Consider the following 16192-nt stretch of genomic DNA (forward strand, 5'->3'; position numbering starts at 1 on the left):
GACATAATGTAGTTAAATTTTTTGCCAAAATAGTGCTGGGCGAACTCCGCCCGACGCTTAATGGTGCGTTTGTTGAATGTAGCACAAAAACGACAGACCGAGACATCGTGGTCTGGGCCTAAGCAAGGAATGCAGAGGGAATGAAAATCCTTATGCGGTATTTGCTTCCCACATGAAATACAATTGTTAACTTTGTCTGACATCGGTCTGAGACAAGAAAAGTTTCCCCAACGGGGTACTTAGCTTTCAAGAAGACTTCAGTTGCAAAATTTTCGTACTTTCAGGAGCTGGCCGACTGGCACTTGCGAACTGCTTCTGCTTCGGGCACCGTGCAGCAAGAAAGACTGAAGAAAATGGCATCGGCTGGTTCTTTTATACCCCTGTCGTACTGACGTCAGGGAAGAAGCGACGACAACCGACGCCGGACCTAGACTTTGGAATTCGGCAGACCGAGGACCCGCCTGACGGCAGGAGAACCCATCTGTTATAACTGCAGCTGTATGCACGATGAACATCTGGAAATGACTGGCTCCCAGCCGGAAGCGCACGTGATCTCTGGACACCCTGGCCATCTTGATATGGTAGTACGCGTCTTTGAGATCTATAGAGCACATCCAGTCGCCCTTCTGTAGAAAGGGAAGGATTGACTGTAGCGTGACCATCCGGAACTTTTCCTTTTTTACAAAGGTATTTAATTTGCTGAGGTCTAAAATTGGCCTCCAGTCCCCTGTTTTCTTTGGAACTAAAAAGAACCTTGAGTAAGTTCCGGATCCTATTTGGTCCGCCGGGACTGGTTGGATGACTCTGTTTTCGAGCAACCTTCCTATCTCTACGGTTGCCTGGTCTCGCAGACTGGGTGGAATGTCTGGGAGCTTTTTGGAGTTGGGTGGCATTTTGAAGAAGGGAATGTTGTAGCCTCTGGTAACTATGCTTTTTACCCAGGAATCTGATGTAAGATTTAGCCAGGCCTCTGGGTATAAAGCCAAGCGACCCCCGACTGCCTCCAGTGTAGGACAGTTGGGCCTGCACTCAGGAGTGCTGGAAGGGCTTTCCAGAGAAAGTCTCTCTGTCGCCCTGATTTTGTGGACCCCCTCTGCCGGCGGGGCGGCGTCTTCCGTTTCTTCCCCCTCCTCTGCCTCTGGAGGGTCATCACTTTGGGTGTGCTGAAAAGATCCCCGAGTCTTTCGGAACCACATTTTTCCTCCTCGTTGCCCTTTAGGGTTGGGTCTAGACGGGATGGAAAAAAGGATCCCTACGGCAGACAGGGTCTTCCCTTCTTGTTCACACCTTGTGAGAGTCTCCTTTACTTTGGGCCCAAACAAGGAGGCACCATCAAAGGGGGCATTGGCAAAGGAAGACTTAAAGGCTTCCGCAAAGGAGCATAAGCGCAACCAGGATTGCCTTCTCAGGTCGATCACTGAAGCTGCTGCTCTACTCGACCCTTCGGCTGCGTATGAAATCAGCCTCATGGACGAGTTCACTATGGAGTTTAGGGTGTTAAGTTGCGCTGTCACTTTCTCGGCGACAGCAGCATCTGTGTGTCCCTGGAGTGTATCTCCCAGTTCCTTAATGAGATCTCTCTGTAAACGCGTGACATGCGTAAGGTAGTTGAGCGATCGGATGGAAAATGTTGCCGAACTAAATATGCGCTTCCCATATCTGTCCATCGTCCTAGAATCCTTATTAGGAGGATGGACAGAGGAAGATGATTCAGACATCTCTTTCTTAGTGGCCGCCGCCACCATAGTATCCACAGGAACCCCTTTTGTAAGATAAGATTTGTCCTGGGGGGCTATCATGTATTTATTTGGCTTACGAGGGACTGGTTCCACTGTATCGGGCATTTCCCAAGCCCTCCGGGCTATTAGATCCATGAGATCGTCAAATGGCAGAGTCACCCAGGAGGTAGAAGGTTGAGTCCCAAATGCCTTCAGCAAGACCGATTCATCCACAGAAGGGGTAAGGGTTTGCCAGTCCCCCCTTTGTTTCAGGATTTCCAAAATGTCTGCAAACAAGACATCCTCAGAGGGGGACCGTGGGGACCCTTCTGTTTCATCTAAATCGGTGTCAGATGTGAGAGATTCCTGGGGGGAATCTATGTGCCTCCTCTTGCACAATTGTTTCCTCGGAACATCCTCAGCGGGAGCTTCTGGGGATGCATCTGAGAAACCAGAGTCGCCCTGTGGGGACTACTGAGGCATTGGGTCTCGACGCTTGGTAGGAGCCGAAGGTACAGAAGCAGAACGCGGACCTTTTGGGGAAAGAGACGAAGATACTCATGAAGTATGTGTCTGATCAGACAAGACCTTCCTCATGATGTCAAAGGCACCGGTGCCCCGACCCGAAGATCCGACCCGATCCGAAGAAGGTGGTAGTTTCTCCGGAATCGGAACCACGGGCTCTGACACCGAGAATGGATCCGAACTGATCTGAGCCGAGGCACCGAGGGGAAGAGTCGGAACCGATATCTCGATTCGACTATCCCCCCCGGAACCTAGGAAAGATCTTCGGCTATGAGACTCTCTGGCTGGTTCCAAAGGAGTCAAGGTCAACGGAGCCGATAGTACTACTGGAGGCTTCGGCACCGAGGGCTCTACAATCATCGGTTCTTCAATTCCTAGCTCCGATGACTCAACGGGTCTCGGAGGAGGAAGTGTTGAGGGAACAGGAATAGTCTCGAGTTTCGAAACCAGCTGGGACAAAACCTCGATTAATTTGGACAAAGCCGAGTTCTCCATAAGCTTCTGTACCACTTGATCCACATCGGAGTCGGAAAGGGGCCTTGAAGAATGGGTCGAAGGGATCGAAGCCGTCACCGAGCAAAGGATAGCAGACGGTGGTACCTCTGACACCGGCTCCAAGACCTGAGCCTCGGTCAGAGATAAACACTCGATACCTGGCACCGAGGTCATAGGAGCCGGCGTCCGAATCTGAAAAGAGGTGCTCAGAGCCGATGACTTGGGCTCCGACACTCTTGAAGACTTCGACCCCTCTGAAGACTTGGATACCTGTTCAGCCTTGTCCACGGCCTCTTGAAAATCGGGTTTAAGCAACCCTCTGTCAACCAACTTCCTGCGTCTTTTCAGCATGACCCTCCCACTAAAGGAATGACAAATGGAACAGTCTTCCTGCAAGTGGAGAGGGACAAGTCAGTAGACGCAGGATGAGTGGTTGTCAGTAATGGTCATCTTCTGTCTGCACTGACACCTTTTAAAGCCAGATATGGCTTTCTCTGACATTTTGAAATCCAAAAAAAAAAAAACACAGCACACTTAAAAACACTATATAATACTAAGTGTAATAATTTTAAAGTTTGGAATAATAATCAACAATTTAAATCTAACCTAATATATATATATAAAAATCCAAAACACACAGCACACTATAATATATATATATATATATATATATATATATATATATATATATATATATATATAGAATAAAAAAGATAAAGTTAAGGCAAAAAAATTTTTAAAATACTGTCAATCCTGACAGAAAAAAACCGTAGGCCTTAACTAGAGAAAATTTAAACAAACTAATCTAGTCTAAATACTCACAAATAACACCCTATACTATATTACTTATTTAAACACTAAAATATGACTATAAATCTGTAGAAAAGAGAAATATATATCAAGAAAGTAGAAAATAAATATACTGGCCTGAGCCTCTCAATGCGATCTGCTGCTAGCGGCAAACTAGATCTGAGGGTTAGCACCTGAGGATCATGGGATATTACTGTGCCTCGAGCTTTCTCGAAGATGCAGAGCTAGTGATGCAGCCGACTCGGAGCCGAGGATCGGCTCCGAACCCGTGTGTAAGAACAAACGGCGAGATTGAACAATTTCACATCATCAGTTACGTTCAAGGTCAAAGCTGGAAAAAGCTAAGAGCACTAGCTGCACCACAGAACATAATATATGCAACTTGTAATAAATGGGAAGAGAAGCATCATCTGAAACAAAACAGTACTTGACAATGTAGAGCTGAAGTAACACAATCTTATAATGGATTTCACGTCACAGCTGTACAAGACCAGCAACATCATTATTTAGTCTGTTGATGAACAAATGCAGCTGTTAAAATGTTTACCCAGTCAAGGTAAGCATACACAGTCCAAAGCAACAAAAGTATGCAGCTGTGTGGTCCCCCCTTTGCATTCAGATTCAGTTTATACTACTGCTCACTGCAGGTTACATCAACATGAAACACAGCCACACAAAAATGCAAGCTGGATCTACAGGCAAGGAAATCAAGAAACTGGCTAAAGAATTAACATGGGACATGCATGCAAACAACATATTAATGCAAGAGAGTTAGTAACAAGTGTTCAGGAAGGTTTGCATTAGGATAGCAAAGAGAACTGTGTTGAGCAAAACATTAAGCACTTACCTAAGGTGTAGGTCAAGCAAGATCTGTCGTTTGTCCAGTTCTGTGTGGGCCTTTACTCCAATCACCTTTAGCGGCTGAAATAAAAATAAAAACAAATATTATAATCCCCTTCTTAATTCTAATAAGGGCAGTTTTTGTGAAACAAGTGGTCTTTGAGTACATTTGTAAATTTAACTAAAAACTGCAGTTTGTAATTTTTGCTACATAAAACCTGTAACTGTTATACAAGTATATTAGTTTTACTGCACAAAACCATTGTTTAGCAAGAGCAGGCACAATATATTTAGATATTTCATGTTAAAACAACTGTACTGTCAGTTCAGTGTTCTGGTACAAAAAGAAGATAGGATGCATGAGACTTGCTGTGTCATTTCCTTCTGCTTAGATTACATATGCTTAAATATGTGAAAAACAATGGTTAACTTAAAATAATACACATCTGCAGAGAGAGTTTCAACAAAATATGTCATTTGTACTCGTACGCAAAGCATATCTCACATCACCATCCTTGACCACTACTTAGGATACTGGAAATCTAATGCCTGTCTGTCAACACAGTCAGCTCTAATTGGTGGAACCAGGTTGTATCAAGAGATAAGTAATCGCTTCTTGGCCTTTTGGCTAAGATCAACTGTAATCCTAAACAAATTAAGGAGAGACTACCATTTTCTGCAGACATTTTACTCTTAACTTTATTTTGAATATTGTCCCCTTAAGAAGGTCAAATCAGTTTGTTAATGTCATGTTTCTGGCCAATTTAGTGTATAAAGGAAATGGTAAGTTTCTGACTTGTTGAGAATCACTCCAGTGATTAATCTAGAGTGTTATTCCATATGTACCTGTGTATTTCAATTACTTCTGTGAAGCCTTGTTTACTATGTAATGTACACTACTGCCTGGCCTAATTCATTTTAAATTGCCTTCATTTACTGCAATCTGAAATAAATGGGAATGCACCAGTGAAGAGAGTAATAAAGTTTTAGAAATCCCAGTGAAAGCATGCAAAACAAACTACTTTTGAATTTCCATTTCTGTCCAAAGTTCCATTTGTTGATGCTCTCTTCACATTAATTCTGTTTTGAAAACTGGTTAAATTAATTATTTGGTGGATTTTCCACATCCAGAAAGCCAGGATGACATGCAGCTGAAAGCCAAAGTGTATAAGAAAAAAAAAAAACAGTCCCAGGGACCTCAGAGCATAAGTAGATCACAAACCACAGGGAAATGGAATGACACCAGAGGGTCTGACGGGGTGCTGGTGACCCAGGGTCTGTTAGTAGGCTGGACGCTACACGGTTAAAACAGACATGGCAGATTACTTCCTAGTGGGGGAGGGGGGTTAATCACTAAAAGATCTTAGTGAGGACTGGAAATACTACAAAACCTGAGCCTCATATACTGCTGATGAGTGAATTTGCACATATTCCATTAGGGAACAGAAACAGACAATGTAATGTTCTTCAGGAAAGACTGTCTGTAATGCCCACGATGCCTATAGACTGGGTGTTTTGGAGCTCACCTGCATTGTTGTTTTGGTTTGCTTGTGTATGACAGTCTCGATAGACCCTCTTACTTGGTAAGAAGAAAGGAAAATACAGCTATACTGGCATAATACAAGGAAAGTGACAAGCTGAACAGTCATAACTATAACAATATGCAAACAGTATCTATCAGGATTCAAATTCAGCTTTTCCGCTGTCTGTATTGAATATTACAATACATTACTTACACTAACAAACAGTTAAGTAATAGAATAAAACAGGATGTTGTTGTACAGTACAAATGTACACAATTAGTTCTGTAGTAAAGCTTAGATAACAGCTTGCTGAAAAGATCTATTCTGACCGATGGCAGAGATATGTGAACTCCATCTTAAACAAAAAGTACCATTTGAGTTAGATTGCTGAACTTCCACATTACAATACACACTATAAAACTTATTTTCCCCATCTTATTCCCCATATCTGAAACTGAAAATAAAAGACAACATATTAGCAGATAAAGAATATTTGGGCTCATCTAGACTGCTACCCTACCAAGGTGAGGCCTTCTATGAATTTTAAGCTGTATTATACAACGACCCCACATTAACTATTCAAAAACGTGCACGCTGATTGGTCAGCGTGCACATTGTAAATCAGAGTTATAGTGATGGAAAAGGGTCCGGTCGCCCAGACTTTTTCCATTACTATAACTCTTTTTTTTACAGCAATGGAGAACGCAAGATCTCCGTTGCTTCACACTGTCTCGCTATGTTAAACGAGTTTAACATAGCGAGACAGCTTTAAAAAAGCAACAGAGATTCTCTGTTGCTTTTCTTAAAGCTGTCTCGCTTTGTTAAACTCATTTAACATAGCAAAACAGTTTTTAAAAAGCAACAGAGATCTTGCTTTCTCTGTTGCTTTTGCCCACAGCTCTGATGTACTGCATAGGCATGTGCATGCGCAGTACATCAGAACTGCCTCAGAATACCAGACAGCTGCGGAAGGGCAGCAAGGAGGCATTATACAATGCCATTATTTAAGAAAAGTAATTAATTTTTTTCTTAAATAATGTCATTGTATAATAGCAATAAACCACTTCTGGGTGTGGGTAATGCTGGATTTACCCACGGTTGGCTTTGTTTGGCCACTCGGGCTTCGCCCTCGTGACCAAACCACACCAACCATGGGTAAATCCAGCATTACCCACACCCAGGCATGGGTTGTTGCTATATTACACTTCCGCTCTTTTCTATGACAGCTTTATGTCTGTCTCATGTCTGTCCCATGCAACAGCAGATGCTGCAGACCCCCCTGCTTTTTAAGGGACTCTGTTGCATTTATCCATTACTTTTTCACTGAAGAATTCTTCTTCTTTCGGCTTTTCCCGGTTTACGTCTGAAAAAAAAAAACTTCTGCACATCTCCATTTCCCCCACTTATTTATTCTCCCAAGTTGTCTGCCACTGTTCATGTTGAACTTCTCCTCTTGAAGATATTGCCCACCTGATCTACTCTGTCAAGTCTCACAACAATGGATATTTACATTGCTCTTCTGAATTCTTCAGGACTCGCCAAGTTCCAAAAAATTAGCACAAATCTGAACTTTGAAATAGTCACCTTTGTTGTAGTCTTGAAGAAAGAATGGGATATAATCCAATATTTAAGCATCTCAGGGAACACACAGGCCATATGGGAAAAGTCAGAAATTTCTCCCATTTGAGACTTAACAGTATCAATTACCATCTTCAGCCATATATTTAGTTCCTAAGAGAATCAAAGTAGAAAATATACAGCCCTTGTTCACTGCATTTTTTCTGAATGCTGTTTGGTTTGTAAACTGATGGCTGAAAACCACTTCCAGTGAAGAGAAAAGAGTGTTTTTTTACAGGCGGTAAGCCCTCTGACCCCTCCCCAACACCATGATGGGAGAGACCTTCACACTCCCCAATTTACATATGCCAACTCCAAGGCCGCACAACATTGGAGAAAAGTCTAATCTCAGTAATTACTGAAAGCCATTTTCAGACATTAGCATTCAGCTAAACAGCATTAAGAAGATTACAATCCTCACTCCTTTTATCTGGTGCATTTCACAGCTACAGACATTAATTCTTTATGTCATTATTCATTCTCTCACCGGGTCTATATTAGATAAACGAAAGTTTATCTAATCGAACGCTCACATGAGCGAAAATCCAAGAACTCGAAACTGGAATTGTGGGGGGCTGTGCTCCCAACCCCCACCAAATATATATTCCAACTCCGACATCGCACTACAGTGAGGAAAGGGCAAATATTCCCATCTTCACTGTACCGCAATCTCACAATTGCGGTTTCGAGTTCTGCAATTTTCGTTCATGTGAGAGTTTGATTAGATAAACTTTTGTTTATCTAATATAGACCCCTCTCGCCACTAACATCCTACATTTCTGTAATCAACGTGTTATTCTATAGTTCTTTTACTATATTCATCTTCAACCTCATCCCTGCCCTGATTCACCACCAGGAACCTAAACATCCTGCCCCCTTTCTCCATTCAGTTCCACCTCTATGCCCACCTGGAACACATTCTTCACTTGTTTTCTACAATCCTCTGCATTACCTTGTTACATCCTCTTGTTTCCAGTATCTCTTCTCATATGGCATTCTGCATCCCCCAACCTGTCTTATGACCCTTATGCCACATTCAGTACCCCAAGCATGATTACCAGTACAATATAACCCTCTCAAGGAGACACACTCTCTCATTCATTCCTTTTACTACTGTAGCTTTCTTGTACCACTTCCTATTTTCTGTCTATAGCAAAATTGTAATGCGATCTATTCTCTAGAAAACTTGTACCAAATCTGCTGATGCAGCTCTACAATCCTTTGTTAACCAGGTTAATCCCACTTGGCTGAGGGCCTCTTTTCAGGGGAGACCCAAGATGGTATTTATATTACTAGTGGAAGAAATTTGGCCAGGGCATCAGGGAAAGTACAGTTGTGTACACTTACCATAAATGTAGATGTTTGAGTGTATTCACTGTTGCAGTCATCACATATGGGTTATCCGGCTACCAGTAGCCCTCAGTCCGCCCGAATACCAGAGTCCTTGGTATATGACATCGGCTGCCACCGGTTGTAAAACTGATGTCAGTACATCAGGTATAAAGGGAGGCAGCTGACGCCATTTCCTCAGTTTTTTTTGCCTCAACTGTCAGGAGCCCCCAAAAGAAGGCTAATCCAGGAATAGTAGCACCCTGGACACGTCATACAAAAAATAAAAATCCATAGTTTGTGCCTTAGGAAAAAAGGGGGAATGGAGGGTGGGAAACCAGGACTGCAACAGTGAATACACTTGAACATCTACATTTATGGTAAGTGTACACAACTGTATTATGTTCTTCTTATTTCACTGTTGCAGTCCTCACATATGGGTGATTCCCAAAACTGGTAAGAAGACAAAGGGGGGAGAAAGGATCACAGATTAAGGGTTGGTAAGGAGGCCCTGCAAAACTGCAGAGGCAAAACCAGCCCTGGATTTAGAAAACAGAGGTAGATTGTAATGCTTTGTGAAAGTATGGACAGCAGACCAAGTAGCTGCTTCTAGAATGTCCTTATTAGGCACACCTCTCAGAAAGGCTGCAGAGGTAGAGGCTGCTCTAGTAGAATGGGTCCTAACTACCCTGAGGGGGAACCTTCGCATGCTGCAGGTAACAAAACTGAATACAATGAGCAATCCATTTGGAGATGGTTTGTTTTGAAATAGCTTTACCCTGGGCCCCAGGAACAAAACTAACCAATAACTGTTCAGCTTTTCGAAAGGGTTTAGTCCTGTCTAAGTAAAATCTCAGCTGTCTATGCACATCAAAAGAGTGCAGAATCCTTTCCCCTTTATTTTGGGGATTGTTGAAAAATGTAGGCAGGTGAATAGACTGGTTAAGGGTTAAACTGGAAACCACCTTAGGCATAAAGGAGGGATTAGTTCTCAGAGTAACCCTATCTGAGTGAAAAATAATGAAAGGTTCTACTGCCATTAAGGCTTGCAGCTCAGATACCCTTCTAGCTGAAGTAATAGCTAAAAGGAAAGCAGTCTTCCAGGATAGAAACTTCAAATCTGCAGAGGCAGCTGGTTCAAAGGGAGGCAGAGTAAGTTTTTCCAGGACAAAATTAAGATCCCAAGCAGCAGTAGGAGCTCTTCTGGGAGATCTAAGATTACTAGCTCCCCTCAGGAACTGCTTCATCAAGGGGTGAGAAAAAATGGGGTGCTCAAAAGAACAATGAGCCAAAATTGCTGAAGCATGAATTTTGATTGAAGAAAAGGAAAGTCCACCATTAAGCAATCCTGCTAGGTAGTCAAGAATGAGTGAAAGAGAAGGATGAGAAGAGTCTTCTCCTTTAGCTAGCATCCAAGAGCAAAATCTCTTCCATTTATCTGCATAGGATTTTCTTGTGCTGGGCCTCCTGGCCTCATGAAGAACTTCAACCACCTGCTCGGAAAGATTTAAGGCATTAGTCAGGCAGTTAAATGCAGAGTTTGAAGATGAGGATGAAGGAACTTTCCCCCTCCCTGAACCAACAGATCTGGTACCAGGTGAAGATGCCAAGGCTGAGCCTGGGAAAGACTGCGAAGGAGGGGATAACCAATGGTGCCTGGGCCTATCTGGAGCTATCAGAATAGCCTTTGGTTTTTGTCCCTTATCTTAAGCAGCACTTTGGGAAGAAGAGGCAGAGGAGGGAATGCATAAACTGACAGATGTGTCCATGGGAAGGACAACACATCCACCCTCCAAGCTTTGTTGTGAAACTCCATGGTGCAGAAGGTTGGAAGGAGATGACTGGTGTGAGAGGAGAAAAGATCCACTTGTGGGGTGCCCCAATGATGAGTGATGCAATGGAAAATGTCCCTGTTCAGTTGCCACTCATGAGGATCCATAACATGTCTGCTCAAATGATCCACCAAGGAGTTTAGCCTCCCTGGGAGATACTGGGCTATTAGATGTAAGCCCATGGATGCTGCTATGGACCATAGTCTCATGCTTTGTCTGCACAAGGGGTAAGAGCGAGTCCCCCCTTGCTTGTTGATGTACCACATGACTGTGGTATTGTCTGCCCTGATTAGCAGAGTCCCAGGGTAGAGTAGGTCCTAGAAAGCCAGCAAGGCCTGCTGCACAGCCATCAATTCTTTTAAGTTTATGTGTAGATGAATCTGCTGGGTGATCCAAGTCCCCTGTATGCCCCTGCCCTCCAGATGAGCCCCCCATGCAACATCTGAGGCGTCTGTGGTGAGAGTCTGGCTGGCAGGCGGTGGGCGGAAAGGCAGACCCTTGTTCTGAGAACAGGCTGTCGCCCTCCAAGAGGAACTCCACTTGTACACATGGAATCAGGGGAAGAATCAAGTCTAAGTCCTGTGTGTGTTGACACCAAAGGTTCTTGAGGTACCACTGAAGTTTTCTCATATGCAGCCTTGCATATGGGATCATCAAAATACATGAAGCCATGAACCCCAGTGCTTGCAGGAATTGCCTTGCAGAGAGCTGGGTCATGCTTGCCAAGTTCATGAAGTAAGTGGAAAGATCTTGCTTCTGTTGAGAGAGGAATACCATCTGGGTGACTGTTTTCCTGGGAGTGAGTCTGAATACAATCTCCCTTGAAGGAACCAACTTTGACGTCTTTTCGTTGAGAGTGTAACCCAAAGAGGTGAGAATGTTCTTCACAAAATCCAAATCCTTTTCTAGTTGTTCTGGGGAGTTTGCTTGAATGAGACAGTCATCCAGGTAAGGATAAATTTGAATGTTTCTCTGCCTGCAAAAAGCAATGGCTGGAGCCAGGCACTTCATAAAAATTCTGGGAGCAGTAGATAAGACAAAGGGCAATGCAGAGAATTGAAAGTGTTGCTCCCCAGCCCTGAAGCGAAGGAATTGCCTGCAACTTTCCCTTATTGGGATGTGCAGATAAGCCTCCTTGAGATCCAAAGTTACCAGCCATGAATCCTTGCCCAGCATTGGTAGTAATTGTTGAAGGGTGAGCATCCTGAATTTGGGAATCACCAGAAAAGTGTTTAGAATGGACAGATCCAGAATAGGGCGCCAGGTGCCCCCTTCCTTGGGTACCAGAAAAAGCCTTAAATAAAAACCTAGGCCTGCCTGATTTGCAGGAACTGGCTCTATGGCCCCCATAGTCAGTAGAGAAGAAATTTGAGTTTCTACCTCTGCCTTGAGAGTTTTGAGTATGTCTGGGTACCCTTGTAAAACAGGGAAGGTGTGAAAGTAAAACTTGTAACCTTGGTTTACTATATTGAGCACCCATTTGTCGTCTGTGATGGTAGATCACACCTCTGAGAACCTGGCTAACCTTCCCCCCAAAGGAAACCTAGGGTCCGCAGAGGTAGGCACAAGAAGGCCGGAGTCATTGAGAATGCTTGCTTTGGGAAGCTGGCTTAGAACTCCCCGATTTAGCAGAAGAAGAATGCCATTGTTTAGCCCTTTGAGGGGCAGAAGCCTGCCCTCTTGAAGATCTGAAACCCCTAGGCCTAGAGCGACCCTGCTTGCCAGGATCAGGGAAAGATCAATTCATGGAAGGATAATGCCTACTAAACCAAGGAGGCTGAACCTGAAGGAAATCTTTTACAGCTTGCATAGATTTTGCCTTATCCTCTAACATTTTCAGTACCTCCTCAGACTTATTACCAAAAAGATTGTCCCTGTGCAAAGGAACATCCAGCAATTTAGACTTACCTGGTTCTGAAAGAGGCTGCTCCCTGAGCCAAGCATGCCTTTTAATTATGGAACCAGTGGCTGCTGCTCTGCAGGAAGCCTCCAAAGTGTCAAAACTACAACAAAGTGAATGCTTATTAACTAAAGTGGCAGAATTCAGTAAGTCTTGTAAATCTTTGTTTCCAGTCATGGAAGGAATATCTCCAAGTTTAGCCTTAATAGCCTCCAACGTATGCTGCTGATACTTAAGCATATGAAAATGACAATTCCCGGATCTAATGGCAAGAACAACTGCAGTGGTGGTGCTGCGGTAGCGCTGTCGCCTCACAGTAAGATGTTGTCCCGTTCGATTCTCAGCTAGAGCATCTTCTGTCTGGAGACATGCGTGAATGGGCGTACCTTCGTTGAAGGTTGTGCATCAGGGCTGGCAACTCGGCACGTGAAAATCTACTGCCAATCATTAGCAGACTGGAGTTCCGCTGTGGCGACCCCTAACTGTGAAAAGCCGAAAGACACAACAACAACAACAATGGATCTAATGGCAAGAGTTGAAGAAGTATAGACTTTTTTATCCCACCTGTCCAAGGCCCTAGATTCCTTATCAGAAGGCACAGGATTTCTAGCAATAGTAGCCTTAACACCCTTGGGGCCTTGAGAAATAATTTCTGGATCAGCAGTAGGGTTTCTAAAAAGGAACTGATGAGATTCAGGAACCCTGTAATATCTACCCGGTTTTCTGGGGGCAGGAGGAACAGAATTAGGAGTTAAAGAATTTTCCATGAAGACATCATCCACAACTTCCAAAACTGGAGGTATAGCCAGAGGCCTATGCTATGGCAAATCTAAAAATTCCCTGATTCTTTTCTTAGACTGTGGAAAATCTTGACATTCACATTTAAAATGCTCCTCAAGAGTATTCAAAGTATCCCCAAAGAAAAATCTTCTGGAGGGGAGGCTGAAGGGATAGAGTCCTCAGCATCAGAATCCTCAAAGCCAGAAAAAAGTTGATAATTTCCTTCTTCACCAGCAGACATACTGGAAATCTCAGAATCTGAGACAGACAAAACACCAGGAGAGAATTCCCTAGCCCTCTTTGAAGGGGGGGGATGAGAGCCCCTAATCAGGGAAAAAAGATCACCAGCCATCCTTACCAACTGGGATTGAGGTACAGGAGGGGAGGCCGACACCTACTTGTGAGTACGTTTGCGGCTGAAAGGTTTACTAGCAATCCGGAGGGACTCGGGAGGCCTAGCAACTGCAGAAGCCTAAGCTAAGGTAGTTGGTCTGGTTCTGGTCTCATGTCGAAAAGAAGAGGCGTCAGAAGCTAGTGCCTGCAAAGCAGCTCCGGACCCATCTGAGGCGGCGACAGGCGGAGGGTTTGAAGACAAAATAGCAGCCTGCAGCATGGAAGACTCTGTAAAGGTCTCAGCAGAGGCTTGCGGCTGAAAATCTGTGGACTGCAGGGGCTGCGAAAGCTCTTCACTGACTACCGCTGTGCTGATGACCAATTTCACTGCTGCGTCATCAGTAGATTTAACCCTAGGCCTGTCGCGGTCTTTGTCTTTGCGTTTCCTAGGAAGATCCGAAGTCAGGAGTCCAGAAGACGCCATACCAACGAACTTAGGCCAGACTCCGAAATGCTTATACAAAATCTTAGCTCTACGGCATATGGTACGCGGGTTAAAGGAAGCACAGAGATCGCAGTTAGGGACGTTATGCTCAAGGCCCAAACAAGTTATACAATAGGAATGGAAATCACGGTGTGGAATCTGTTTTCCACAGGCAAGACAGTTATTAACTTTATCTGACATTCGTTAAAGCAAGAAAAGAGGATCCCCTACAGGGTACTTATCTGAAGGCATCTTCAACTTGGTAGTCGGAAAGTGAAATGAAGGTAAATGGCTGACTGGCACTAGTGCGAATTGCATCTGCTTCGGGCTCTGCAGCAAGAAAGACTGAGGAAATGGCATTGGCTGCCTCCATTTATACCTGACGTACTGACATCAATTTTACAACTGGCGGCAGCTGATGTCATATACCAAGGACTCTGGTATTCAGGCCAACTGAGGGCTACCAGGAGCCGGATAACCCATATGTAAGGACTGCAACAGTGAAACACGAAGAACATCTTCCTCTACTCTTTTGATAGGTGCCATGGGATCATTTACATCTACCTGAGCTGCCACCAACTCAAGCAGATTGGGCTTCAGTTTAACATCTCATCCAAACGATGACACACTCAGGAGTGCAGCACCCCCTTTATGCTGCACAGCAGTGTTAGGAGTCAATCTACCTGGTGTGGGAACAGAACTTACAGCCTTCTGCACCAAAGACAAGTGTGCCACCTCTTGTGCCACTGACACTTTCTTAAAGCCATTATTAACCTTTCCAGCTCCTTGTATATCCTCTTCATTGAATACAATACATACCTCTTCTGTTAATCTTCATCTAAACTGCTCCCCGACAAGACATGCATTTAATAATTCTACTAACAGTACCTCTCATTTTTTTTCTATTACTTGTGCAAATGTGCTATAAAATGCTGTCTACACAGTTCTCTTATTTTGTGTGGCTTCTTTTTCACTAGCATCTGTTTTATCAGTTCCTACAGCAGGCTCAACAGAAGCTGAATAATCAGAATTATTATGTTGTATTTAATCAGCCTGCATAAAAATAAAACATAAAGCTGTTTGTGGAATTTGTAACTACTGATAATATTTTTGTCACGTGATTCACAAACAACAAGGAAATTATGTCAGCAGTTTTTCTAAAACAGAGCACAATGAACATGGAAGGATGGGTGAGTGGTCTACCACACTTTAGAGTTTTTCTGCAGAAAGAAACAGTACACCAAACTAAGCCTCTCAGCTAACCACAAACTCCTTATAATGATGTAATATCCTGTTTATCACAGAGGGTGTTAAAAATGTATAGATGCCAACAAGTGGCACTGTACTGAAAAGAGCACATCAGCACTTACCTTCCATTCAGATATAACAAGCTTTATAGATAAGTGTGTGTCTGAAGTCAGGCAAGTTCCTGTCCATCCCAGACATTTTTAAATTTAATTATGGAAACTCTCCTGTACCAAGAAAACATTCCTATATGTATAAACAACCACACGTTACTCTTCCAAATAAGAATCCCTTGCCTCCAAGATCAGGTCACAGATATATTTTTGAACCCATCCCCCAGCCAAAAAACAGAATTGAACGCCCACAGTTTTTGGCTCCTTATTAGAAGTGAAAGACCTGTACTTGCAAATCCTACAACTGCAAGAAATAAAATGTGATTGCAATATAAATGCAGTGAATATTAAAACCTGCTGTAATGTTATTATCCCTACACCTGCTCACAGAAGGGAATGACCCCCCACTACACTGCTTCTACTCATATACACTAACTTCAAAGACTTCATATATATTTACCACATTCTCACTTACAGTCTCACTACTCGAAGAATCACAAGTAATGTTCTTGGAATTTCAATAAATTTCAAGAGGAACCTTTTTTTTTGGAGGAGCTGGGAGAAACAATATAAGAAAGGCTTCTACATACACGCAAAAGCATTTATTGTAGTACATGCCTTGTAAAACAATGACCGCACCATCCAGTA

General features: G+C 43.4%; 1 protein-coding gene across 1 annotated transcript in view; it reads right to left on the bottom strand.

The window, feature by feature from the left end:
- The window catches only part of ESYT1 (extended synaptotagmin 1), an 869597-nt gene that overhangs the window by 562603 nt on the left and 290802 nt on the right, over positions 1–16192 (bottom strand). Inside the window, exon 4 of the mRNA XM_044083745.1 lies at positions 4396–4469. Coding sequence (XP_043939680.1) covers positions 4396–4469 — 74 coding nt within the window. The remainder of the gene's footprint in view (positions 1–4395; positions 4470–16192) is intronic.

Source organism: Protopterus annectens, chromosome 9.part0, assembly GCF_019279795.1.
Source record: "Protopterus annectens isolate FY-2018-M chromosome 9.part0, PAN1.0, whole genome shotgun sequence".
In the NCBI taxonomy this organism is placed as follows: domain Eukaryota; kingdom Metazoa; phylum Chordata; order Ceratodontiformes; family Protopteridae; genus Protopterus; species Protopterus annectens.